The following is a 26474-nucleotide window of genomic DNA, read 5'->3' as shown; positions in this document are numbered from 1 at the left end:
GTCTTGCTTTCCCTTTTATAGGCCAAGGGAAAGAGTGAGTTATAGCAGAGGAAAAGGAGAAGAATGAGAGGGAGGAAGGCCTCCAGGATCATTGGGTCCTTCTCCTTCATACGGGTCCCATCGACCCTATAGATGTCAACAGGGACAGCTCCACAGTCGTGGTCCTGTCCATCACTGGCGCCATAGCGTAAACGTCATCCATCGGTCATGACACTCCACTCCATCCGCGTAGACGTCATGGTGAATTAACACGCCTATCAGTGTTCGTATGAGGGTTAGACAGAACAACACCATTGCATTCGACACTGTTCTTGATGTGAATCCTTAGGTATGGCCCGTCGTGGCCGCGGGTAACATCGGGGCGTGTCTGGTCTCTTCCTTGGTGTCAGAGTTTTGATCCAGGCCCATAAGCTTGGGCCTTGAGTGGTTGGCGGTGGTATGGGTCCTCATCGGCCGAGACGAAGCTTGCACCCAAGGGGTCTGGCGAGGCAGAGCCCGTGGTCTTAGGGTCAGGCGAGGCGGAGCACAAACCCAAAGGTCAGACTAGGCAGAGATCGCGGCCTCGGGGTCGGGCGAGGCGGAGCTCGTGACCTCAGGGTCGGGTGAGGCGGAGCCCATCGCTAGAGGTCGGTGAGGCAAAGATCATGACCTCGGGGTCGGGCGAGGCAGAGCCCACCCTCAAAGGTCGGGCAAGGCGGAGATCGTGGCCTCGAGGATCAGGCGAGGCGGAGCCCACACACCTAGGGATCGGCTGGAGTTATAGGTGTGCTCTTGACTGCTCGGTGGAATCAATGTTGATGACCATTAGCTCCTCCTCTTCGGATACCCTAGTATTGGTCCCCGACAGTAATTGTTTAAATCAGAATTTATTTCTTATCTCTTTTCCCCACACTAGGCACATGAAATCTTAGGACGAGATTTTGTTTAAGTGGGGTAGATTTGTAACACCCTCGGTGTTACACCGTAAATTATTTACTAAAATATATCATGAGCATCATATTTATGTGTTAATGCATGTAATAAAGTGTGTAGATCAATTTTCGTAACTCAAAACGATCAACAAAAATACGAAACGAAAGTTGATTCGATAGTCATGTTATATCACTTAGGGTTTAGAACCAATTTTTATTAAACAAAAATGCTATAGAACATATATGTGTCACCTTAATAAAGTTGGAAGTACAAACTTTGTAGACAACAATAAAATAGTTGCGGTCCAAAAATAATAGTACTAGCTTATATTTCCACTAGCTTAGAAATCGCAAATGAAAATCAAATTCGGCTCAAAAACTTAGAATTTTTCAAGTCTGCCAACAGTTAGACACTGCTATGTTTAGCAATTTATTGTGAGAGATTGGATTAAGGAGTGGTATAGTGTTATAGCTCAATTTGGTAGTCTCATTTGTCCGTCTTGAGCATGATGAAGATGGTTTAGGTCTTAAAGCAATCGTTTGGTCGTGTTGAATGCTTTTAAAATTCATGCATGTCACTGTCTCGGGTTGGTTGGCGCTGGGTGCGCGATCACCGCATGGTCTTCTCACGCCACGCACATGGTTGCGTCCCGCACGGTCAGCCGTGCCGTCGCGCTTGGTCGGTCGAGCCGCTTAGGCTTAGCCAAGGCCGGCTACAGCGATCCGCTGGCCCCGTGCCCTGCTGCTCTGCCTCACGCTGCCGTCTTGGGTGCCGACGCGGCCGTGCTGCGCAGCCGTCACTACTTGCGTCGCGAGTCGCGCCGCTGCCGCTGCCGTCGCATCGTCGTCGCGTCCGCGCTGATCCGCTGCACCTCTGCGCTGTTGTTGGTCCTGTGTGTGTCGCCTCTGCCGCGCGCACGTGGGCGAGCCGCCGGCGCCATGCCATTTATGGCACTGCGGCGCGCGGGCCACGCCGATCGAACAAGCGCGCACGTGGTCCGTAGTGCCGCCGCGTGGGCCTTCCGTTCTCGCCGCTCGCGTCCCGCCAAGGCAAGGACGAGCCGAGCCCACCTGCCACGTCCGTCTCTCTCTTTCCCTCTTCTCCCTTTGTTTTCCGCCGTCATCGCGTCGTGTCATGGTGAAGCCAGAGAGCGAGCACCTCTCATCAATTCCTCGTGCTCAGCGTCTCCGCCTTCACGCCCCCTCTCCAGCTGACCCCACCCTCTCCTCTACACTTAACGTTTGTATTTTTTCAATTAATTATTTTAAAGTGCAATAAAATAAAACGAGTTATATTAAGTTTTCGTGCACCCACTTAGAGTTCTAACATTTTTTGAAGCATACTTGCATTTATATATTTTTTAATGAGAAAACAATTTTATGTGGATCAGTATCCAGCCTAACAGCCAAAAGGTTTACTTACAAAGTGATTATGATCGATCACCTGATTTTTTTTGAGAGAATTTAGATCTAACGTTTCTTACTACCAAACACACTCTAAACATTTTTTTTAACAAACGCACCCTACACTTTTGTATGAAACCAAGTCATCCTCACAACAAATTGTTTTTTCCATACTAGAGTCACGTCATCTGTATCACCACCATCCTCAGAAAACGTTCCTATCGTCATCAACTAATAACTAATTATAAATACGTACTATTTTTGCTAGTACAAATAAAGAAAAAACTAAGCTAAACGATAAAAATAAACAAATCGCGCGAGAGAAAAGAGTTCGCTAAAAAACAAAGCTATGATTTATCTCTTGGCTGGCCCTCGTCATCTCTTCCCCTTCTCTCGCCCGCTCCACGCCCCCATCATCGAAACACAGCAGCCAAAAAAGCCTCCCCAAAAAAACACACAGAGCTCCCAGCCCCAGCCCCAGCCCCAACCCGGCCACCCTCCCTCTCCCTCTGCTCGCTCGCTTCCTCTCCTGCTCCTCGCATCGCCGGTGACCTCGACGCCCTCGCTCGCTCGCAAAACCCTAGCTCTGGTTCCCCTCCCCCTCCGCCGCCTCGCCCCGTTCGCTCGGATCGCGCCGCGGAAGCCGCTGCCTCTCCTCTCTCTCTCCCCGCTCTCCACCGGAAACCCTAGCTCACTCCCCCGCTCGCTCCATCGGATCCCGCGAGGCCGCGATGGCGGAGAGGAAGCTGGATCGACCCTCGGCGCTCGGCAAAGGTGAGCCGCCCGATCTGCGCGCCCCCGCCCGCGGGAGATCCGATCTGCTGCCGCCGCCCGCTGCCCTGGATTGGCCTCGGCGCAGATCTGTGATTGATTGGTGGGTGCCCCCGATTTGACGTCTGGTTGTTGCGTCGCGCAGGTGGGCTGTCGCTTGGGATCGAGGAGGACAGGGCCGCCGCCGCCGCCATGGGGTTCGTCGACGACTCCAAAGGTGCGGATTTCTTCACCCGAAATCACTTGCCTCCTATTCCTCCCTGATTCATCTTGGACCGCCTGCTTAGCAGTTGAGGAATTTCTGTAGCGGACACCATGTGTAGGTGTCTAGGGTTCGGCTGGGGGTTGCTAGTTCGTGTTGGCGTGGGTGCATGTGTTCCCGTGCGTTTGCTCTCCTCGGTCTGTGTGCATAGGAGTGTGAGCTCGTGTGTCAGTAGGCTGTTGTGTGGATGATACGACCATGTTTTGCTGAACGTTGACCCTGTGCTATGCAGATCAGCAGCACCTGGATAACAGCATTCCCCTGTCTCCTCAGTGGCTCTACGCCAAACCTGCTGATGGAAAGGTTTGTGATCACTGCCCTTCCCTCAGTGTTTGTTTTACTGTACAGTGATGTCGATTGACTGCTGGTAGAATTGATCGTTAATGATGCTGTATGCTCATCCGCAGATCTCACTGCCTCATGGGTCCTCCCTTGAACCTGCTGAAAAGGAAGTGAGGATGGTGGAAGGAACTGTTGATAGGAAAGAACGAAGGAGGAATGTGTTCGATGCTGATAGTGGTCTTCGCTGGCTTGAAGAGGAGAGGGAGACGAGCCTGCTTGGGAGGAGGGAGCGCAAGAAGGATGTGGACCGGGACGTCGATAATCGCAAGACCGATCGCCGTTCTGACAATGTTTCTGCAAGGGACAACACTGATCCGCGTGCAGCTCCTGCATCTGAAAGGTGGAATGAGGGCCGCCGTGATGGAAAATGGTCATCAAGATGGGGACCTGATGACAAGGAGAAGGACACCAGGTCAGACAAGAAGGTTGATGCAGAGAAGGACGAAACCCATGCTGATAAACAGACATTCACTGGAAGGCTGCTGTCTGAGTCAGATTCCCGTGATAAATGGAGGCCTCGTCACCGGCAGGAAAGTCATTCTGTCGGAACAGCAACGTACCGTGCTGCTCCAGGCTTTGGATCTGAGAAAGGGCGTGTTAAGGACTCAGATATTGGTTTTGCTGCTGGAAGAGGCAGGGGAAACCCAAACTCAGTTGCATCCTTCAACCGGCCATCATCTGCAGGATCAATCGGTGCTCCATCTGTGCATGGGAAGTCTGCAAAAGCTGCTGTTAGTTTCCGCTACCCAAGAGGGAAGCTTCTTGATATATACAGGCAGAAAAATATGATGTCATCCTTTGATGATGCTGACATGAAACTGGAGGAAATTCCTTCCATCACACTCTCTACTGCTGCAAAACCCCTAGCCTTTGTTGCACCGGATAAAGTTGAAGAGGTAATACCTAGTTATATTCTTCCTACTATTTTTAACCTCTTCTGTCTCTTTTTTCTGTTTATTTACCTGCTTGCCTACTTTTCAGGCTCTCCTGGAAGATATTAGAAAGGGTAAAGTCATTAGTAGTGAAGGAATCAATGGGACTGGAAACAAAAAAGAGAGGGCAAAAGATCTCGAAGGTATATCTACACTGTGGGATGTTAGTTGTGCCATGATTTTTATAGATCTAAAAATGCAAATGTTACTGTCTATCCATAGCTTCTTATCCATTGGGTAGAGTCTAAACGTTATAATTGTTTCAGGACCAGCTTCTGGTATTGATGATGACAAGGACAAAGTCAGTTTTGCAATTGCTGGGTTGGGTCAAGAAGTGTCTTCAGATTTAATTTCAGAGAAGGACGCCTTCTATGTTGAAGGGACACTTCCTACTGGCATCAGTACATCTCCGCCAAAGAAAAGTCTGGAGGAAAATGCCAGCAGCAATCAATATGGGATTACCGACATTAGGGAAGGTTTGAAAACTGATGAAATCAAGTCAAGTGCTGATCATGATCTTGGCACTAAGCTACCTGATGATTCAAACACTCTGTTTGATGTACCATCCTTTGAGCATCCTTCAGAACCCCCTATGCAATACCAAAGCAGTGACATGGATATAAAAGTGGGTGGCCATGCTAATTGTCCAGAAGAGTTGACATTATATTATCTGGATCCCCAAGGAGGTGTGCAGGGTCCATTTCTGGGTGCTGACATAATTTCCTGGTATGAAGATGGATACTTTGGTTTGGAGTTACCTGTACGTTTGTCTCAGGCTCCAGATGATGTTCCTTTCCGCCCACTTGTTGAAGTCATGCCCCACCTTGGGCAAAAACCACAATCACATATACCTCAACCCTGCGATGGAAGCGCTGAACCTCTGGAATCATCTCAAAGTAAATTTCAATCCACAGTTCCTACTGCTTCCTCTGGGAAGAGTGACCAAGTGTCTAATTGGAATTCTGAAAGCAATGCTGTTGATCCTAAAAGAGGTGATCATGAAGCATCAGTACCTTCTCGTAGTGGTTGGTTATCTTCACCGGAAACGGGAAAGGATATAGCAAATACTAGTAATCGCCAGCAGCACATTCCTGAATCAGTGAATCAGGATGCTGAAGGTTAGTTCTTTTGCTCAGAAACTCATTTGCCATATATATGTTTTTGCTGAGGTAATGTTCAGTTTTTTTTTCATGTTTAATGTTCACTTTTTTCATGTTTATGACAGAAGTATTGTACACTGGGAGGCCTAATAGCAGCATGGATCAATCCCTACGGGACCTCGAGAATGACCGTGCAGATTTCCAGGTGGCACCACATGATCCTCATTCTGTGGTTGGAGAAGCTAATTTGCCGCAGCATGATATCCCAAGTGAGAGTGATCTGAGTCCTCTTGGCTTACTTTGGTCTGAGCTGGAAGGGCATCCAAAACAACCTCTCTCATCAAATGTACTTGGTGTAAATGAGCGGAGAAATCCCAAGCCTACAACACCCAAGGACATTCCACCTGTAAACATGAGACACGGGCCACTTAGCAGGATGAATGAAGTTTCTAGTGTGCGTGATGAGTGGCCTGCAAACTTTGGACGGCTGGACAATATGAATGATGCAAACATTTCCGGCAGAATCCCTCAGGTTGAAGCTGAGCATCATTTGAATTTTGAGGGGCAAATACTGCTTCAACAGATCAGACGGGAGCAACAGCAAATGCAGCAGGAGCAATTGATGGCCCGCAACCATTTGGAGTTTTCTGGTGCATTTCCCGGGCAGGTGTTTGATTCTTTGCACCAACACCGCCAGCCTATGAATCAACCGCTTTCTGATGTGGAGCATCTTTTGAGAGTCCAGTTTGAAATTGAGCAACAGCAGCAACGCCGCCAGCTCCAACAAGAGCAGCACCAACGGCAGCTACAGCAGCAACGGCAAGCCCAGCTCTTGCAGCAACAACAACAGCAGCAGCAGCAGCAGCAACAGATGATCCTCGAGCAACTGTTGCAGCAGCAGCTGCAGGGTTCAAATTTTGGACCAACAAATATGGTTGATCAAGTCTTACTTCGTGAACATGTATTAAATGAACTTCACCAGCAACCTCACCATTTGCAAAGGCAGCATGATGCGGCTATTGAACAACTCATTCAAGCAAAATTTGGTCATGGCCTTCATAGGGAGCATCATAATGATATGTTGGATGTTCTCTCACGTCCAAATCAGAGACAGATGCTTCCTTTAGAGCAGCAAATTCTTTTAGGCCTTCAGCACGAGCAGCAACTTCAGTCTCAACAATTGGCAAATGCTCTGCGGCAACATTCAGGCAGGGAGGAAGAAAGGCACTTAAGTGGGGTCTGGCCAATGGACGATCCTGCCCAGTTTATCCGCTCAGGGACCAGTCCAAATCAGAGACATGGTCGCTTCGATCTCCTGGAGAACCTTCAGAGATCGTCATCGTTTGATCATCATGAACATCTTGACCGCAGCTTATCCTTACATGAACATTTGCATAGGGGAGGTCAAGGTATTCACTCCCTAGAGCGGTCTGGTTCTTTGCCTGGTGGTGGTCCTGGACCAAACGCAGATGTCATAAACGCCCTAGCACACCATCATGGACTTGGTCAGTTGGAAACACATGGTGATATATACCCTTTAGGCCAAATTCCTATGCTTCCTTCAGGGGTTCATCCCCAGCAACATAGGCTTCAGGAACAGCTTCCTGGTTCTCACATGGGAAGGCTTGAAAGGCACTGGTCGGATGCCAATGGACAGTTGCAAAACAGTCTAATGGAGTCTTCACGCATCAACCAGTTGCAGATTGAAGCGGAGAAGCAGAGGAGGAATGTGGAAATGAACCTTGCTGTTGACAACCCACATGCATGGGCAGCCCTTATGAACAAAGAGAGGAATGCAGAACAAGATTTGAGTGACATGATTCATAAGAAACTTGTCCTTCAATCGCAGCAGTCCCTGGGTTTCCCTGATGTTCCTGTTCCAGCATCATTTGGGCGTAAGGATCACTTTGCGCAACCTGTTGCGGAGAACCCTCTGAGATCAGTGGACATCATGTCGTTTGAGGAGTCTCTTGCAGAAAGGTCACTTTATGCAAAGTCAGGGCAGTTGGCGCAAGAGGGATCAGCCAATCTGGGTTCTATACCCAACAGTATTGAGAACACTGGAAAATTTAACCTTAGATCAGGATCTGGATCGATGCTTGAGCAGAAGCATTTTCTTGGAATTGACGATGTACAAAGGGACTTCTCAGACACCACAGGTGGTAGGACATCAGCTAATCAATTGGTTGGGAGTGTCAATGAGTTAACGAGGGGTAAAAAGCAGGGTTCTAGTGCGAGCTTGGCTGGGGATGATAATGATTTTGCTGAAGAAGCTGTTAGTAAATGGTATTATTCTAAACTCGTAGATGTGCTGCTCCATTATCTACTATCTTTCTCAAAAGTATATTCACTTATCTCCACCACCCCACCAAATTACCATTCTAATAATTCTTATTGGCATGTTACTCAGTTTATTTATTCTGATGTTCTGACACATTAGGCCACTGGATAATTCTAATATGTACTTTGATTCTTGTGAGACTTTGCTTCGCTGATAAGCGTACCTTAATGCAAAGTCTTGTTTCTGGACAATAGTTTTGACTACATAATATTTGTTATTAAGGCATACATCTATATGATTCTAACTAGCTTTTCTATAGTGTTCATTGTATTGTTTTACATGCACAAATTATTTTTCTTGAATGCCCACTTAGTTGAGTGCAAAGTTGGCTTTATATTGTATTTATAATATTTAGATGTGCAGGTCTGATTCTGGCACGTCAAAAGGAAGCCCTCACTCCTTACTAAAGCGCTCTACAAACCAACATACTACATCTCAGCCAGTTCCCACAGATCTGTCTTCAGCAATCAGGCTGAAGAAAGCAGGCCTTGCGTCCTCTGATGGTATGTTTTTTTCAAGCTGTCTGGATTGTTGAAGTTTGATATGGTTAATATTACTTTGAGGTTGTATACTAAAAGTCAGCTGAATTTGCTTCACCTAAAACAAAGCTGTCAATTGCTAAAATAGAACTGTCTAGACCACAAACTGGATGGTTGTGTGAGTGTGGCTTGTAGGTTTGTCCTGTGATAGTTTGAACGAGCACAATGTTAGTGCGCAACCTGTTGCACAATAATAGGCAACCTGAAGTATTTTTTTTGTTACCATGCTATTTATCTATAAATTTTATGTCTGCTTTATATCAGACGTTTAATTTTGATAATCTTACTGTGCAGAGAATAAGGTGGAATCAGGAGTCGCATCAGTAGCCCAGGGTATGGAAGGCAGTGTACCTAGCAACAAAGAGGCAGGGCTGTATAGCATGCCATCAGCCACCAACAATCCAGATGCCTCTGGTCAGTCCTTCAGCGAAGCGCTGAAGAGCTCGAGGAAGCCTCCGTTGCAGTATGATGCCTCTGAATCTGCAGATGGTGGCCCAGGTGGCAAGGGCGCAAAGAAGAAAGCGAAGAAAGGGAAGCAGATTGACCCTTCTCTTCTTGGCTTTAAGGTCCACAGTAACCGTATCATGATGGGCGAGATTGTTCGAGATGATTAGCATGCATGAGTGTACATACCCGGTAGGAGGTGGCCTTAGAATCATGATTGGCTTCAAGGTCTCCACAGTAAATCCTAAACTCTGTACATGCTCGCTCACCTCTTTGTAACTCTGCAGAAATTTTGTACCATGGCTTCATTTTTTCCCAGATCTTCTCATAGCCTCTCTTAGCCATAGTCTTACCCGATTTCTCAGATTTAGAAATTAGGGAGGCTTTTTTTTCTTCTTATCGGTGCCCCTCGGTTTACAGAAGTGTCATTTGTACAGAACAGCCAAGATCATCATGTATTTTGTGCAATAGTATGATCTGTCGTAAACTGTGAAGATATCCTAGTACTGGAGCATGGAATGTTTGGTGTGCTGTTGTTCCTTTATGTTTGTTTTGATCGAAGTTCTGCCATGCTGTTGATATCAGGAAATGATGTAAACGGATTACAGGTAAGGGTCACAGGTAGGAGAGTCGTGCTTCTCTGGTGAAGGTAAGGGTCACATGTACGAGAGATGATGGTCTCGTGCTTCTTCGGTGAGACTCGCTGGCTGGTGGCCTGCTGCTGTGAGATAAGAAGAATCGGATATTATAGTTTTTGTTCAACTATCATATGCAGAATCTGGATGGCATCGCAGTGTACACACGTAAAACTGGCACATGGCCGAGCCTCAGCACAGATCAACAAATGAAGAAGCACCTCATGTGACATGGATTGTGGAGATGCCCCCAGTTGATCCGTCATCAGTGCATTGTGCACTGCCTCAATTGTATGGGCCGGCTCCTCCTCTTCAGATCCCACCAACTCAGCCTTCCATCCTGCTAAGCTGTGTGGACAGGCACAACAGCATGAGAGCCTTCCATCAACTCTTAAGGGCGAAAATGGAGTTGCTGGGCTTTAGATAGTACAATAAACACATGCACGAGCACTACAGCACAAGGGCCTCAAGACAGCATGGCAGACTTCAAGCAATAAACACATGTTCATCAAATATGTCGTTATTGTCACTACGGCTACATCCAGCGGCCAGGGTCAAGCATATAAACTATGTACAGTTAGTAAAGAGAAAAAAACATCATCAACTCTTGTTCTTCAGAGATTGTGTGTGCAGTGATCCCGAGGGTGGTGCAAAACTTGTATTGCCAATGAACCAGTAGAGAACCCATTTCAGATTGCACAGCATGTACTTTAGTGCCTTGGTCCAGTTTTCATTCTTATTGAAACTTAGGACGATCGTGTGGCTCCCTACTTTATCACCATCAATCCTGCGAAATGAATTGATCTTAATTAACAACAATGCAGGTAACACGGAATGCATCAATACACAAGAAACTTTCCAATTTACTATCTACCATTACTACAACAGAGCTCTTGCATGTATTCGACAACAACTACCACAGTAACCAACGAAAGAAAGGCTCAAAGACACAAAAACAATTTTCTTGTCTTAAGAAAACGGTGCTTGCATCTAAAGTTCTAAACCTGATGAACTTAACAAATTTTACCCCAGGTGGAATGTTCGTAGTTCAAATATTCTTTAAGAGTAGTTGCAAATGAACACTAGGTCAGAAGCATAAACATGAAATTCAAATGTCTGAATCATAGCTACTAAAACCAGACCGACCAAGGTTCCTTCGGAAAAAACAGGAACCAGAGCCTCTGCAGGGTCTGCCTGGTCTGCATAAGCAATCAGCCCACTCCAAAACATTTGAACCGTCTGGCTTTGCAGAAAAAAAAACGGAAGAAAAAACAGCTTCTGAGCCACATGTGGGCATGGTGTGCAGCTTTAGTTGCACAAACTTAGTGTGGGGGGATGTCCGGCAAGGCAGCGCACTCAACATATCAACAAAAAATGTGTCCCATGGCATTTGAAAACAAGACCTACGGCAAGGAGGCTTTCTCACACGCCACTGTGCTATGGTTTCACTTGTGAAAGGCATGAAAGGTATACAATATTTGTTTGAGGCTGCTGGTTGTGTTACCCTAGTTTATTTTCTAGAATGTTGTATTGATTAAACCCCGTGAGGGTGCCTTGGAGGGGGTTTCTTACTTCCCTCCCTTTTGTATCTTTTATTCTTCTTAATGAAATGACACACAGCTCTCCTGCCGTCCTGCGTAGTTCGAAGGGGGAAAAGAGAAAGGTATACAATATTTAACTACTTTGAGCCGGTGGTTCGACAGTCCAATCAAACCATGAACCACAAACCTTCCCAGTTCAATGCCTAGTTCAGTCTCAATAACTATGGCATGAATGACAAGACTAGTCAGGGCACATAAACATCAGGATTATGAGACCAATAGATTTGCAAAAGGTCTTACTTGTAGGGAAGCTTCAGTGATTTTTCAGGTGGAACATTGTTCTCCTTGTCCAAACTTATGGCAAACTCAGCAAACTCTTGCAGGCAAGTCAGAAACCATGTCATGGCTTTGTCAAATCGGGTGCTCCAGAACAAATTCACGGGACCAAACCTGAACATCAACAGCGTGTCTTATTAACATCCCAAGCATGATTAAATTGCACTGCATGATACAGTGCTAAGGCAAGAAGGTTTGCAAACGAAATAGAATTATTATAAACCTAGATCATCTTGAAGAGAAAAAAGTACATCTGCCAGCAGAAAGCTTACAGTTCATATGTATTATTGTGGATGTCTGTGACTCTTGGATAGCTTCCCATAGGGTGAATCTTGATCCGGTATCTAGGAAAATGTTCAGGAACTCCATTGCAACATTTCTTTTAAGAATAAATTCTATTGTGCTTACTATTAAAATTCACAATTTATGCACTTCAATAAGTTAAAATTGTAAGTAACACTATGCACTTATTAATGCTATAGCTACCGAGAGAAAACAAAAGGATACTGGAATTTTGGGGTGAAATACTGAGCCATGGTATGCAACAGCAGTGCAGCCTGACCCCAAGCAGCATTTATCTCATCCCACAAAACCTGTACATTATTTTCAGAAGCACTTTTCAGAAGCACTGAGTATACAACAACAACAACAACAACAAAGCCTTTAAGTCCCAAACAAGTTGGGGTAGGCTAGAGTTGAAACCCAGCAGAAGCAATCAAGGTTCAGGCACGTGAATAGCTGTCTTCCAAGCACTCCTATCTAAGGCTAAGTCTTTGGATATATTTCATCCTTTCAAGTCTCCTTTTATTGCCTCTACCCAAGTCAACTTCGGTCTTCATCTGCCTCTCTTCACGTTACTCTCCTGGCTTAGGATTCCACTACGCACCGGTGCCTCTGGATGTCTCCGTTGGACATGTCCAAACCATCTCAACCGGTGTTGGACAAACTTTTCTTCAATTGGTGCTACCCCTAATTTATCACGTATATCATCGTTCCGAACTCGATCCCTTCTTGTATGACCGCAAATCCAACGCAATATACGCATTTCCGCGACACTTATCTGTTGAACATGTCGTCTTTTCGTAGGCCAACATTCTGCACCATACAACATAGCAGGTCTAATCGTCGTCCTATAAAACTTGACTTTTAGCTTCTGTGGTACCCTTTTGTCACATAGGACACCAGATGCTTACCGCCACTTCATCCACCCTGCTTTGATTTTATGGCTAACATCTTCATCAATATCCCCGTCTTTCGGTAGCATTGATCCTAAATATCGAAAGGTATCCTTCCTAGGCGCTACTTGACCTTCCAAACTAATATCTTCCTCCTCCCGAGTAGTAGTGCCGAAGTCACATCTCATATACTCAGTTTTAGTTCTACCGAGTCTAAAACCTTTGGACTCCAAAGTCTCTCGCCATAACTCCAGTTTCTGATTCACTCCTGTCCGGCTTCATCAACTAACACTACATCGTCCGTGAAAAGCATACACCAAGGGATGTCCCATTGTATGTCCCTTGTGACCTCATCCATCACTAAGACAAACAAATAAGGGCTTAAAGCTGACCCTTGATGTAGTCCTATCCTAATCGGGAAGTCATCCGTGTCTCCATCACTTGTTCGAACTCTAGTCACAACATTGTTGTACATGTCCTTAATGAGCCCGACGTACTTCGTTGGGACTTTATGTTTGTCCAAAGCCCACCACATAACATTCATTGGTATTTTATCATAAGCCTTCTCCAAGTCAATAAAAACCATGTGTAGGTCCTTCTTCTCCCTATACCGCTCCATAACTTGTATTATTAAGAAAATGGCTTCCATGGTTGACCTTTCGGGCATGAAACCAAATTGGTTCATAGAGACTCGCGTTATTGCTCTCAAGCGATGCTCGATAACTTCTCTCCCATAGCTTCATAGTATGGCTCAACTTAATTCCCCGGTAATTAGTACAACTTTGAATATCCCCTTTATTCTTGTAGATCAGTACCAATATACTTCTCCTCCACTCATCAGGCATCTTGTTCGATTGAAAAATATGGTTGAACAACTTGGTTAGCCATACTATAGCTATATCCCCGAGGCATCTCCACACTTCGATTGGGATACCATCCGGTCCCATCGCCTTACCTCTTTTCATCCTTTTCAATGCCTCTTTGACCTTAGATTATTGGATTCTCCGCACAAAGCGTCTATTGGTGTCATCAAAAGAGTCATCCAACTTAAAGGTTGTGTCCATATTTTCACCATTGAACAATTTGTCAAAATACTCTTGCCATCGATGTCGGATCTCATCCTCCTTAACCAAGAGATGCTCCATTTCATCCTTAATGCACTTAATTTGGTTGAAGTCCCTTGTTTTCTCTCACGAACCCTAACCATCCTATAAATGTCCTTCTCTCCTTCCTTTGTACTCAAATGTTGGTAAAGATCCTCGTACGCTCTACCCTTTGCCACACTTACAGCTCGCTTTGCAGTCTTCTTTGCCACCTTGTACTTCTCTATGTTGTCCACACTCCTGTCATGGTACAAGTGTCTATATCATTCTTTCTTCTCTTTAATAGCACTTTGGACTTCTTCGTTCCACCACCAAGTATATTTAGCCTCGCCTCCACTTCCTTTGGTTACTCCACACACCTCTGAGGCCACCTTCCGAACGTTGGTTGCCATCTTCTCCCACATGTTGTTTATGTCCTCTTCTTCCTTCCAAGAGCCCTCTTTGATAACCCTTTCCCTGAATACCTCTGACGTCTCCCCTTTCAGTTTCCACCACTTTGTTCTTTCAATCTTAGCTTGTTTATCCCTACGGGCACGCACCTGAAAACGAAAGTCTCCCATCAAAAGCTTATGTTGAGAAACAACACACTCCCCTGGTATCACCTTGCAACCCAAGCATACTCGTTTGTCCTTTCTTCTTACGAGGACAAAGTCAATCTGGCTAGAGTGTTGTCCGCTACTGAAGGTCGCTAGATGAGATTCCCTCTTTCTAAAGAAAGTGTTAGGCTATCATCAGGTCGAAAGCTACCGCGAAGTCTAGAACTTCCTCCCCCTCCTGATTCCTACTACCATACCCAAAACCTCCATGAACTGCCTCGAAACCTGTGCTTGTAGTCCCTACATGCCCATTAAGATCTCCTTCTATAAAAAGTTTCTCACTACTAGGTACAACTCTAATCAGGCCATCTAAGTCTTCCCAGATCTGTCTCTTAGCACTCTCGTCGAGGCCTATTTGGGGGGCATACGCACTAATTACGTTCAAGACCATATCACCAATGACAAGCTTGACTAAGATAATCCTATCTCCTTGCCTTCTCACTCCCACCACACTATTCTTGAGGCTCTTATCAATCAAAACTCTTATTCCATTCCTATTCGTGACTGTCCCTGTGTACCAAAGCTTGAAACCTGTATTGTCCACCTCCTTCGCCTTCTGACTCTTCCATTTAGTCTCTTGAACGCATAATATATTTACACGCCTCCTAGTCGCGGTATCAACTAATTCTCTTAACTTACTTGTAAGCGACCCTACATTCTAACTACCTAAACGGATCCTAGTTGGTTCGACTAGCTTCCTTACCCTTCGCACCCGTCGACTCAGATGCGAAGACCCTTGCTTATTTTTCACTACACCCGGGCGCCGATGTAGCGCGCCACTAAGGATGCGACGGCCCGATCCTTACTCACTTGACACCATGCCCAGATCACGACACGGCGCGTCACGGGGGTGACGACCCGGCCCTTGCTCATTTAACACCATACCCGGGTTCCGATATGGCGCGTCGCTAAGAGGGTTACGCCCCAACGGTTTTCTTTCGGGTTTCATCTCCATTAGAATGGCTAGATTTAACGTTGACTCGCCACGTCTATCACAACCCTCCTTCTTTACCAGGGCTTGAGACCTGCTACGTTGAGACAACATAGGCGGAGTTTTCAGAAGCACTGAGTATAGTGACCCAAAATTGTATCTATGCATTTTGCAATCTGTATAATTACCTCTACATTAGAAAGGCGTCCGAGGCGGAAGTTATTTATTGTTCCAATTACTCCATCATGTGAAATATAGAATGCATCATTGAGAACATTAGTACGCTTCAACAGTTCCAAATGAACCTGGGAAACTTCTATCTTGGCAAAAATTGCGTCTCTTTCTTCCTGAAAAGTGTGATATTTTTCATATAACAAAATGAATGTAACAGAAAATGGTGGCAAACTATTCAAGCATAAGAAAATATTGCATAGAGATAAGTAACTAAAATTTGTCATAGTATATCCAAACATCAAGGCAGTTTTAAAAACAACACTACAGACAACATGCATGCTGCATAAGCTTTATTAGCTTTCTGTCAGAAACTTTTTCATGCGAAATAAATACATGATCGCAAAAATCAACCCCAGACTCGGTTAATATTGCTTTAGTTATTAGCCTGGAACTGATATGGAACAAAATACATGTCTGTTTGAAAATATATACAAGTTAGGGGGGCAGCAAGAACACAAGTTCAAAGTATGACAACAATAAGTTGGTGCATTGTTATTCTGACAATTATGTATCCATAGGCTGGCCTGAAGTAAATTTACCTGGTGAGATGTCAACTGAAACTGAAAACTGTTGAATTCATGCCAGTACCTAATTAAAAAAAATTGATAACATTAGTTTTGCATGAAAGATATTTCAAGCATTATAAATAGCAGGAGCCAAACAAAAGATGCAGATGGTGTTAAAACTTTGTATAATGTTGTACATAAACCGTGATTCTGTGATAGTATTCCCCAGCAACTCCAAGTGCATGAAAATGATACAAATGACAAACAGCACAACTGTAACAGGAAGATGCCTGAAACAATAATGGCAAGGAGAAAAGATACTAACCGCTCTTCCAATTCCTCAAATTGTTTAGATTTTATTTCAAGATCTTTCATCTCAGAACTAACTTCTGAATATTGCCTTTCAGCTTCTTCAATAGCAGCTTTAAGTTTATTTTCCTCTTCCTCAATCTGAATTTGCAGAACACACAAATAAATAAAACGTAAGAGGTTTACACAGACCAATAAGTATTTCTTGTATCTTTTGCAACAGAGTCAATATATGCACTTGTTCCTGTAATCTACAAATTACGTGCCATAATTGAGTTGCGTTTATAGTTGACAGCTTATGCTTGGCTATTCCACAATATCTCTGAAAGATGCTTAGGCACTAATATATGTTTAAATCACAATATAAGTATTCATATTGTGCAGCTTGATATAACAGTTTCATAGTCAAAGGGATCACCACTTATATGTGGTGGGAGGCCTGCATCAAGAGTAGCAATTAAACAGTAAAATTTTGCATCATCTATCATCAATAACTAATCCATCATCAAGCCACACATTTCAATAGGAACGGTCACCTTTTGTTTCTCCTTTTGGAAATCTGTTTCACTGAGGATGTTGTAGGGTTCCTGCTCCAAACGTTGAAGAGAAGCCTCATAAGATTTAATATCAGCATTAACATCTTCAATCTCCTTATCCATCTTATCAGAAAGAACCCTCATACATTCCAGACAAAGTGGCTGTTCAACCTGCACACGCAATTAGAAAAGCAGAAATGCATCGTCGTTACTATGTGTATCACTATAATGTTCTATACACTTGGAAAGAAAAAAATCATGCATATTTGATGCAATAACTGCTAAGGCACTGAAAATAGAAGACAAAACATTAAAGGCACCAGTATAAAATCCATGCATGCTCACACAACTAGTATATGCACATAGTCAGCAATTAATGGTACCTGAGTTTGTGAGCTAGCAATCTCAAAAGCCCTTTTCAGCACAGTAACACTAGAGTGAAACCCAGAATTGTTTCCCTGCGAGGGGCTACTGGAGTTTAGACCTGGTGCTGTGAGCTGTGCACCACCTCCTTCAGAGGCAGGTGTCTTGTATATGGAAGCGGCAGGAGGTGGAAGCACTATATATGACCCCTCTATTGCTCTTGTTGATTGGCTGGGATCAGTATGCGCCGCTGCTGCACTTGGTGGGCGTGGGGGAATTCTAGGACCCTGAGATTTGTTCTGCCTGGATAGCACAACATAAGAATTGTCCATCTTGCTTGCACCCATAACACTGCCCTGAACAGAAGATGCATGATTACCTGCATGCATTGAATGACATACTAAATAAGCGCCACCAGTACCACAAACTTGCATCTCGGAGAGGCTCAGTGGATAGTGCTTGTGTGACAAAAAATAAAACAATCGAAGGAAGTAAGGCAAATAGCCGCGTGTTAATCTTGGTCCCAGCACTACAAATGCAATAGAACAACTTAATTGTGGAACCCGATCGGCAACTAGAAGCATGAAGCAATTCCAGCTTCTAGCGTCAATGGAATTAATAATTTGGAAGCGCTGGCAACATGATCGACATAGCAATTTTTTTCAGTTGTAACTGTAAACGTGATTGATTAGTATTGAATTACTATACATGAGTACATATAGAGGCCGGGGTGGCTTATGAGCCAACCACGCAGGCGTGATACATGCCACAAATCAAGGGCTGCATACTATAATTACAATAGGCTAACACTCCCCCGCAGTCTGACCGGGAGCACAGCGAACGTTCAGGTTGGATTGAAACTCCTGAAACACAGAGGTAGGGAGGCCCTTGGTGAAGACGTCGGCGTACTGAGATGTCGTAGGGACATGAAGAACTCGAACGTGGCCGAGGGCGACTCGCTCCCGAACAAAATGGAGATCAATCACAACATGCTTCGTGCGCTAATGTTGTACTGGGTTTGTGGAGAGGTAGACAACACTAATGTTGTCACAGTAGACCAGCGTTGCGCGGCGAGGTGGGTGGCGAAGCTCCATGAGTAACTGGCGCAGCCACGAAGCTTCAGCGACACCGTTTGCCACGGCTCGATACTCAGCTTCTGCACTCGATCGGGAGACTGTGTGTTGACGCTTGAAGGACCAGGACACCAAATTATCCCCAAGGAACATGGCATAACCAGAGGTTGATCGCCGAGTGTCAGGACAACCAGCCTAGTCAGCATCAGTGTACACAACAAGCTCAACTGGCGAAGACGGACGCAGTGTCAAGCCAAGTGATAGAGTACCCCGTAAGTAGCGCAAGATCCGTTTGAGAGCAGCTAGGTGTGGCTCTCGAGGACCATGCATATATAGACAGATCTGCTGGACGGCATAGGCAATGTCTGGGCGAGTGGACGTCAGATACTGTAGTGCTCTAGCCAAACTGCGATACTGAGTAGAGTCGGCGACCGGAGGACCATCGGCGGACAATTTGGAGTGCACGTCAACGGGGGTGCTGCTAGGCTTGCAAGCACTCATCCCAGCCCGCTCCAATATGTCCTGAGTGTACTGCCGCTGAGAGAGAAAGAAGCCGTCATCTGAGCGGGTGACTGAGATGCCAAGAAAGTGGTGAAGTTGGCCCATGTCTGTCATAGCAAATTCAGCCTAGAGAGCGGCAATGATATGGTGAAGAAAACTAGCCGACGAGGCGGTGAGAACGATATCATCAACATACAGTAGCAAATATGCAGTATCGGATCCTCGATGATATGTGAATAGTGAAGTATCAGACTTGGCCTCGACAAAACCAAGGGACAGGAGATGAGTGGCGAACCTGGTGTGCCAAGCACGGGAAGCCTGCCTCAGGCCATATAGAGATTTGTTGAGCCGACAGACAAAATCAGGACGGTATGAGTCAACAAATCCTGAAGGCTACGCACAGTAGACAGTCTCGGTCAAGGTGCCATGAAGAAAGGCATTCTTAACATCCAACTGATGAATAGGCTAATTCTGAGAGAGAGCCAAAGACAGAACCACCCAAACAGTTGCTGGTTTGACCACTCGACTGAATGTTTCACCATAGTCAATGCCTGGCCGTTGTGTGAAACCTCGCAGGACCCAACGTGCCTTGTAGCGATCAAGAGTACCATCTGCTAGTAGCTTGTGACGATAGACCCACTTGCCAGTAACAAGGTTGACGCCAGGAGGTCGAGGAACAAGTCTCCAGGTGTCATTGGCAAGAAGAGCGTCAGACTCGGCTTGCATAGCAGAGCGCCAATTGGGGTCTGACAAGGCATCACGAACCGAGCGCGGCAATGGCGACAAAGGCACCGCGTGGAGGTTGAGACGATCCACGGGCTGCGCAATGCCGGCCTTGCCACGCGTACGCATGGAGTGTGTGTTGGTGACCGGTATGATGGCAACCGGTCGTGTAGCAACTGTGCGACCGGTGCCGCTGGCAACAGCTTGAGCGCGAGGCTCAGGGGCCAGCATGGGGTGGTGCCGAGGATGACGGGGTGGCGCTGCTGGCAGCAACCCGTGCGGGATGCACGGGGGCAGCAGCACCGAGCGTCGGGGGTGGCACGGAAGGCCCAGCGAGGGGCGACCTTGGGGACAGCGGCCCAAGTGACGACGATGGCCCAGACGCGGCATCCCCATCCCCATGCATGTGCACAGTGCCATGCATGACACGTAGGGGCTCAGGTGCCGGGGCTGCAGTGGGCGTCGAAGTACCTGCAGACACAGTACGGGCTCCGGAAATTGGAGCAGTAAAATCATTCTCGTCAAGTAAAAAATCCAAGGCTGAGGATGCCATGGGCGTGGTGGACATATCGGAGAAGGGAAAGAAAGATTCATCAAAAACGACATGTCGGGAGATGATAAGGCGATTCGACTGGAGCTCGAGACATCGATAGCCTTTGTGTTCCGAGGAATAGCCGAGGAAAACGCATAGGGATGAATGTGGGGCGAGTTTGTGAGGCACAGTGGGGGACAAGTTGGGATAGCAAGCGCACCCAAAAACTTCGAGGTGGTCATAGGAGGGCTGGGTGGAGTAGAGGGACGAATATGGTGTCGAGAATGTAAGGGTTTTAGTGGGGAGGCGGTTCACAAGATATGTCGCAGTGTGAAGGGCCTCAATGCAGTAAACCAGAGGAAGACTCGCCTGAAACAAAAGGGAATGCAGAATGTTATTAATAGTGCGAAGGGAGCGTTCTGCTTTTCCATTTTGTTGAGAAGTATATGGACACGGCATGCGGAGTGCAACACCGTGGGAGAGAGAATGTGCGGGCCGGAGAATTATCAAATTCACGTCCGTTGTCGCACTGGACGCTCTTGATGGTGGTGCCAAATTGCGTGCGAATGTAAGCGAAAAAATTGGCAAGAGTGGAAAATGTCTCAGATTTAAGGCGGAGCGGAAAAGTCCAAATGTAGTGTGAACAATCATCCAAAATGACAAGATAATATTTGTATCCTGACACACTAACAATAGATGTTCAAAGATCGCAGTGTATTAAATCAAAATTATGAAGAGCTCTAGAGCTAGATGATCCAAAGGGCAAACGCGCACTGGCGACCAAGTTGGCACGCATGGCATATATGATCGACATAATCTTTATTACAAGAAATGACACTGGAACTAATGAGTTTGGACAAAGCTTCACGCCCAAGATGCCCGAGACGACGATGCCAAAGTGAGGTGGGTGCAGCGATGAACGCGGAGGCACTGGTGGAGGGTGGATGGAACGGATAGAGGTTGCCAGAGCTATTGCACCTGGCGATCACGTTCCTGGTGTGCAAATCCTTCACAGAAAGGCCAAAAGGATCAAATTCGATGGAACAGTTATTATCGGTGGTAAAACGACGAATAGAAATCAGATTCTTAATAATGTTGGAAGACACCAAAACATCGTTAAGAACAAGATTGCGACCCGAGAAAGAAAGTGTGTGATCCAGTGGCAGTGACAGGAAGTAGTGCACCATTTCCCACAACGATAGATGAAGGAGTAGATGAAAAAGGTGGGGAAATGGTAGAGAGTTTACCAGCGTCCGCGGTCATGTGGGAACCAGCCCCTGAATCGGCGTACCACTCGGGTGATGGAGCCGGCGGGTGGAGCGTCATGGTGTTGAAGGAGTGCGCCAGGGAGTCCTGATGCCATGAGCCCCCGTGGGTAGGATTCCAGGGTGCCGCTAGAGTGACCTGGTGGGCCACTGAGGGCGCCTGGAAGGCCGGTAGTGCCGGTGGTGGAGGCGCGGCTCCCCCGTAGTACGAGCCGGCGCTCCCAAAGGACGGTCCGTACTGAGGAGGCAGAGGGCCATAGGTACCACCATATGCGCCACCGAAACCGCCATACTGAGGAACGGCGGTGAACGCCGGAGGCGCCGGTGGAGGGCGCCCAGACCGGTCGTAGGGCCACATCTGCACGGTGCTGGCCCACGGGTGCGCGAAGGACGGGTGCATGCCGCCGTGCACGCCTGGGGGCGCACCACCAGAGGGCGCCGATGGGCCACCGCGTCGACCGCACCGCAACGGCGGCCGTTGCGCTGGCCACCAGTGGGTGCACCAGGAGGACGCGCAGGGGGAACGTCCCCGGGCTTGGAGGCGCTGGTGCCCCAGCCACCGTCCGGCGCAGAGTGGTAGCAACAAGAGCGGATGGCGGCAATGGTGGCCAGGCGTCGATCTCCATCTCCTCCAGCAGGAGGTGTGTCCGGGCCTCTACAAACGTCGGGAACGGGCGATGCATCTTGAGGATGGACACCATATGCCGGAACTCGGCGAGAGAGGTGGCCATCGACTCGAGACGGCGACAGTAGTCGATGATGCTCAGGGCGTCTTGGCGGAAGTTGCGGAACTGCGTTTCGAGGAGGAGCACGTGGGACTCCCGCTGGCCGAGGAACTCGTCCTCGAGATAGCACCAGACACCGCGAGCGGGTCGCTGCCGCATCATCAGGGACTGCTGCAGATCGTTGGAGACAGTGCCATAGATCCACGTCAAGACGACGCAATCTGCCTGCACCCATGCCGGGCGCGAGGAGAAGGCCTCGTCATCGAGAACGTAGCGAGTCAGGGCATATTTGCCAAGGACGGTGAGGAACATGCCGCGCCACTTGCTGTAGGTGTTCGTGGCGTGATCGAGGACGACGGGGATGAGGGCCTTGACGTTGACGACGGCAGTGGCCTGTGCCCAAAGGGCCTCGTGGGCGCTCTCGTACGCGTCCAGCACGGCGGCGCGGAGACGGGCCTCCTCGGCACGGCGTGCTTCTTCAGCGCGGGCTTCGGCCTCAGTCGCGAGGTGACGTTCTTCGGCTGCCGCGGCGAGACGGCGAGCTTCGGCTTCCTTGGCGGCGGCGGCCGCAGCAGCATCGGCGTCATCCGCCATCGGGAAACCAGCGGGGCAGGCGAGCAGACCAGCGGCGACACCTGGTGACGAGGTCAACGATGGGGGCGGACGATCAGGTGGAGGCGCAGGCGATGGGACCGACGGTGCGCTCAACGACGGTGTCAGCGGCGGTGGCAACGATTGGATCGGCGGCTGGCGAGGGTTGCGGAAGAGTAGCGGATCGTAACCACGATTGATACCATGTAAACGTGATTGATTAGTATTGAATTACTATACATGAGTACATATAGGGGCCGGGGTGGCTTATGAGCCAACCACGCAGGCGTGATACATGCCACAAATCAAGGGCTGCATACTATAATTACAATAGGCTAACAGTAACGCTATAGATGTGCATAATCTAAGTGCGCCAAAGAAACTTGGATGAGAAGAGTGGCTCAAAGTGGTGGAAAACCATGGTTACAATAGGACTCCCTCTGTCCACAAAAAAATAAAAATACAATTCTAAGTTTGAACCAAGTCAAATTTCCTCAATATTGACTAAATTTATAGAAAATAACATCAACATTTAGGTTTCCTAGAAAAATATATTCCATGATTGATCTAATGGTACTTATTTGGCATAAACGTTAGTATATTTTTATAAATTTAGTTAAACTTAAAATTGTACGACTTCTTTAAAAGCGAGAATCACGTTGGGGACGAAGGGAATATACATAGCTAAAACAAAGGGGAAGACAGGAGGGGAGAGGGGGAGGCACGGGTACCGGGTGCGGCATGTGCGGGCAGCCTGTCGGCGTAGGACTCGATCCCGACGACCACGAGGGCGCGGCGGCACTCCTGGCACCTGAACCGCGGCAGAGAAGGGTCCACCGCACCGCCCTTGCCGCTGCCGCCGGCCGGGGGCTTCATGGCGCCCCCCGCTTTTCGGCTCCAAGGAACCAAACAGGCGATCTGATGCCCGCGCGGCGCTCGCACTGCTGCTGGCGGATCGTCCTCGGCCGGCGACTCGGCGAGAGGTGTGGGAGGCGGGATCGTGGAGGAGAGATGAGTGTCCCCGCAGGCACGCAGCAGAGAGAAGCGAGACGGAGTTCCCTTTTTGTTTTCCGCTGTCTGCAAGCACCAGACCCGTTGGACTAGGTCAAACCCAACAATAGATATATGAAAGACCCATTTAGATGCTAGAACAAATATGACATAAATCTGAGTATCCTTTTTTCTAAAGAATAATTTATAAAAATGGTTGTCTTTTGAGTCTTGTTGTTGAAGAAGACCAAAAATATGTATTGAACTATTTACTCGGAGCGCTATGCAAAGGATAAATAGGTTATATTTTGCATCGCGGTTGTTGGAGACAGACTTAATTAGGTTTGTGCCCGTACGTTATTACGGGATAGTTAAATCATTGTAATAAAAACACGCGGATCGTAAGATAAGATAACAATACTCGCCCTACTCGCTGATGCTCAAATTTGGCTTATGCTGGTGCTTATGCTGAAATATTATGAGAGAAAAATATTGTTCCATGGCTGAAAAGTAGTTCAGAATAAACTCAAGTAAACAGGGTGACTGAAATTAAATAACGACTTTAAAGTGATATTTTATCCAAAAAAATAAAGTTTGTGAAATTAACACAGTTACAGAGAGCACGGCGTCGTAGGCTCACAAACTCTATTATAAAGATCTTTCGGTGATACAATTAAGATAATATTTTATATGAGCAAGAATCTCCATGCCAATGATAACGACAAAACAATATTGACAATATAAAAAAACATGATCTGAGTCCGTCGGTGGTCCAATAATTATTTGATATCATTATTGAAAAATATAATTAATTGATATACCATTAAAAATCAATCTACCAAAAAGTACAGAGTCACGTCCAGCAAAAATGAATCGCTCAGTAAAGTGTGTTGCTCAAATTAACAGAAGCAAGTTCATGATACAATTACATGTTTGTTGGTTTCTCGAGCAAACACCCCCTTCAAGCCTTCTTTCTCCAAAGCTCAATACTTTTAGTTAAAAAAGTAATTATAATTTGAGCTACTGCCAGTCAGCCACTGCCCATATATCACTTGTCCGGTTGACCCTGAAATCCGTAGTCCAACAAAAACAATTAAGAAAAACTATGAAAAATAATTAAAAATAGTAATTATAATTTAAACTACTGCCAGTCAGTCACTGGCCATATATCACTTACCTGGTTGACCCTGAAATCTGCAGCCACCGCAAGCCACGCCACCACGAGGTCCTCTAGTCCCTCCCGCGATAGCCGACAGTGGATGGATCAGCTGGTTAGGAAGATGGAGGACGTCAAAGGCGAGGGCAATGACGGCGAGGACCGCCCACGACGGTGATCACGGCATAAGATCCTAGCGGGTGACTGGGAACTATGGTGGCAGCAAATGACGACGACGGCAGCCGCGCGTGGAGCACAACTGTCTGCGAACGAAGAATATCATGCCGAGAACCATATCATGCCCACTCGGCGTGTTAAGTTTCAGCATGGACATGTGCACTTCCTTTTGTTAAATAGCCTGGGGAGTAAAGTTTTGCTTACATTCCTCGTGCCTGAAATCATTTTCATAGAAAATCCAAATTTCAGGTGGTAATGTTTGTTCATGCCTTTTCCAATGTTTGTTCACCCAGCAGCATTTGCAGATACACGAAATCTAAAATCTCAGTGTTTTACAGTCTCACATGTTTCACATTAGACAACCAGGACACCGATAGACAATAAACTTCGAGGATTAAAAAATGTTATAACACACACGTCGAAATAAAAAATCATAGAAATCCATTGCGCATAGGACACTGATATGGCAAATGGCAAAGGCAAGTGCTTCGAGATGCCTAATTCCATGTTGACCATAGTAGATCACACAATAACCTGTGAGCGCCATTTCTTTGTACGATTGCGACACTTCACCAGTTATGATCTTGTTTGGATACATGTGTATCCACCTCAATCCACGTGTATACATGACCAACACCAAACAATGAATTTGCAATGTATTTAGAAGTTAGAACAAAATCACAACTCAAACTGAATACATATGATCGAATTGTTTTAAGACAAAATATGTCACATGGATATGGAATTGCATATCAGCGCTGGCATTGCACACCGCATGATTCAGCAAAAGTGTTTTATATTCCTATCCTTTTCTTATAAGTTAATATACCAACTTGTAGGTTTTGCTTCATCTTATACTGTACACAATTTACTAATAGAAAGATGCATCCAATTCAAGAGATGGCAAACCAAAGGCATTCCATTTAATTATCCTAATTTTGTAGCAAGGGAGAAGATATATTTACCAGGATAAGCCTCCACAAGCATGAATGGAATGTTACATAGGTGCAGCTAGAGAAAACAAAAAGAGCCATTTGGTACCAAGGAAAAGGCTAAAAATCCACAAATCCGATGTAATAAAACAAACTGTGCAAAGGGCGAAGCAGAATAACTTGCTAGTAATCTTACCATATTGTTTAGAAAAACAACATTTAGAGAGTGCATGCCATTATTGACTTACATCGAATTTCGATGGACAAGATGGCAAGATATAAGACATTACTTAAAAATAGTTAACTTGGTAAAAATAAAAAGGGTGTACCTAGTACAGAGAGCTCCCGCTCTATGCGGGGTCTGGGGAAGGGTGTTGGTGGCAAGCCTTACCCTCACCTGTGCAATGCGAGGAGACCGCGACTCGAACCCGGGACCTTCCGGTCACAAGCGGTAAGACTCTACCGCTTAAAACAACTAAATCTTCTCAGTTCATGTGT

At 46.5% G+C, this 26474-nt stretch overlaps 2 protein-coding genes across 4 annotated transcripts; one reads left to right on the top strand and one right to left on the bottom strand.

Annotated features, from left to right (window-relative positions):
• Positions 1-2751: 2751 nt before the first annotated feature.
• On the top strand, positions 2752-9588 carry LOC136451039 (protein ESSENTIAL FOR POTEXVIRUS ACCUMULATION 1-like). 3 transcript variants are annotated; one of them, XM_066451773.1, is made up of 9 exons: positions 2757-3089; positions 3232-3303; positions 3581-3651; positions 3756-4586; positions 4672-4765; positions 4889-5740; positions 5851-8008; positions 8427-8566; positions 8897-9588. In XM_066451773.1, the coding sequence occupies exons 1-9, from the start codon at positions 3047-3049 to the stop codon at positions 9214-9216; spliced, it is 4581 nt and encodes a 1526-aa protein (XP_066307870.1). In that variant the 5' UTR covers positions 2757-3046; the 3' UTR covers positions 9217-9588. The 3 variants fall into 3 exon arrangements, with proteins under 3 accessions (XP_066307871.1, XP_066307870.1, XP_066307869.1); XM_066451772.1 differs by having other exon boundaries at positions 5848-8008; XM_066451774.1 differs by lacking the exon at positions 8897-9588 and having other exon boundaries at positions 2752-3089; positions 5848-8008; positions 8419-8557.
• Positions 9589-10081: 493 nt separating this feature from the next.
• LOC136451040 (beclin-1-like protein) lies at positions 10082-23793 on the bottom strand. Its single transcript, XM_066451775.1, has 10 exons — positions 23453-23793; positions 17332-17690; positions 16949-17119; positions 16429-16553; positions 16137-16185; positions 15552-15710; positions 12066-12151; positions 11831-11902; positions 11523-11672; positions 10082-10468 (listed from the first exon to the last, which is right to left on the bottom strand). Exons 1-10 carry the CDS (start codon positions 23595-23597, stop codon positions 10282-10284), a joined length of 1503 nt encoding a protein of 500 aa, XP_066307872.1. The 5' UTR covers positions 23598-23793; the 3' UTR covers positions 10082-10281.
• Positions 23794-26474: the final 2681 nt, after the last annotated feature.

The sequence above is a fragment of the Miscanthus floridulus genome, chromosome 5, assembly GCF_019320115.1.
Source record: "Miscanthus floridulus cultivar M001 chromosome 5, ASM1932011v1, whole genome shotgun sequence".
NCBI classification, from domain to species: Eukaryota; Viridiplantae; Streptophyta; class Magnoliopsida; order Poales; family Poaceae; genus Miscanthus; species Miscanthus floridulus.
The sequence above is the reverse complement of the archived record's forward strand: the minus strand, read 5'-3'. Positions and strand labels throughout refer to the sequence as shown.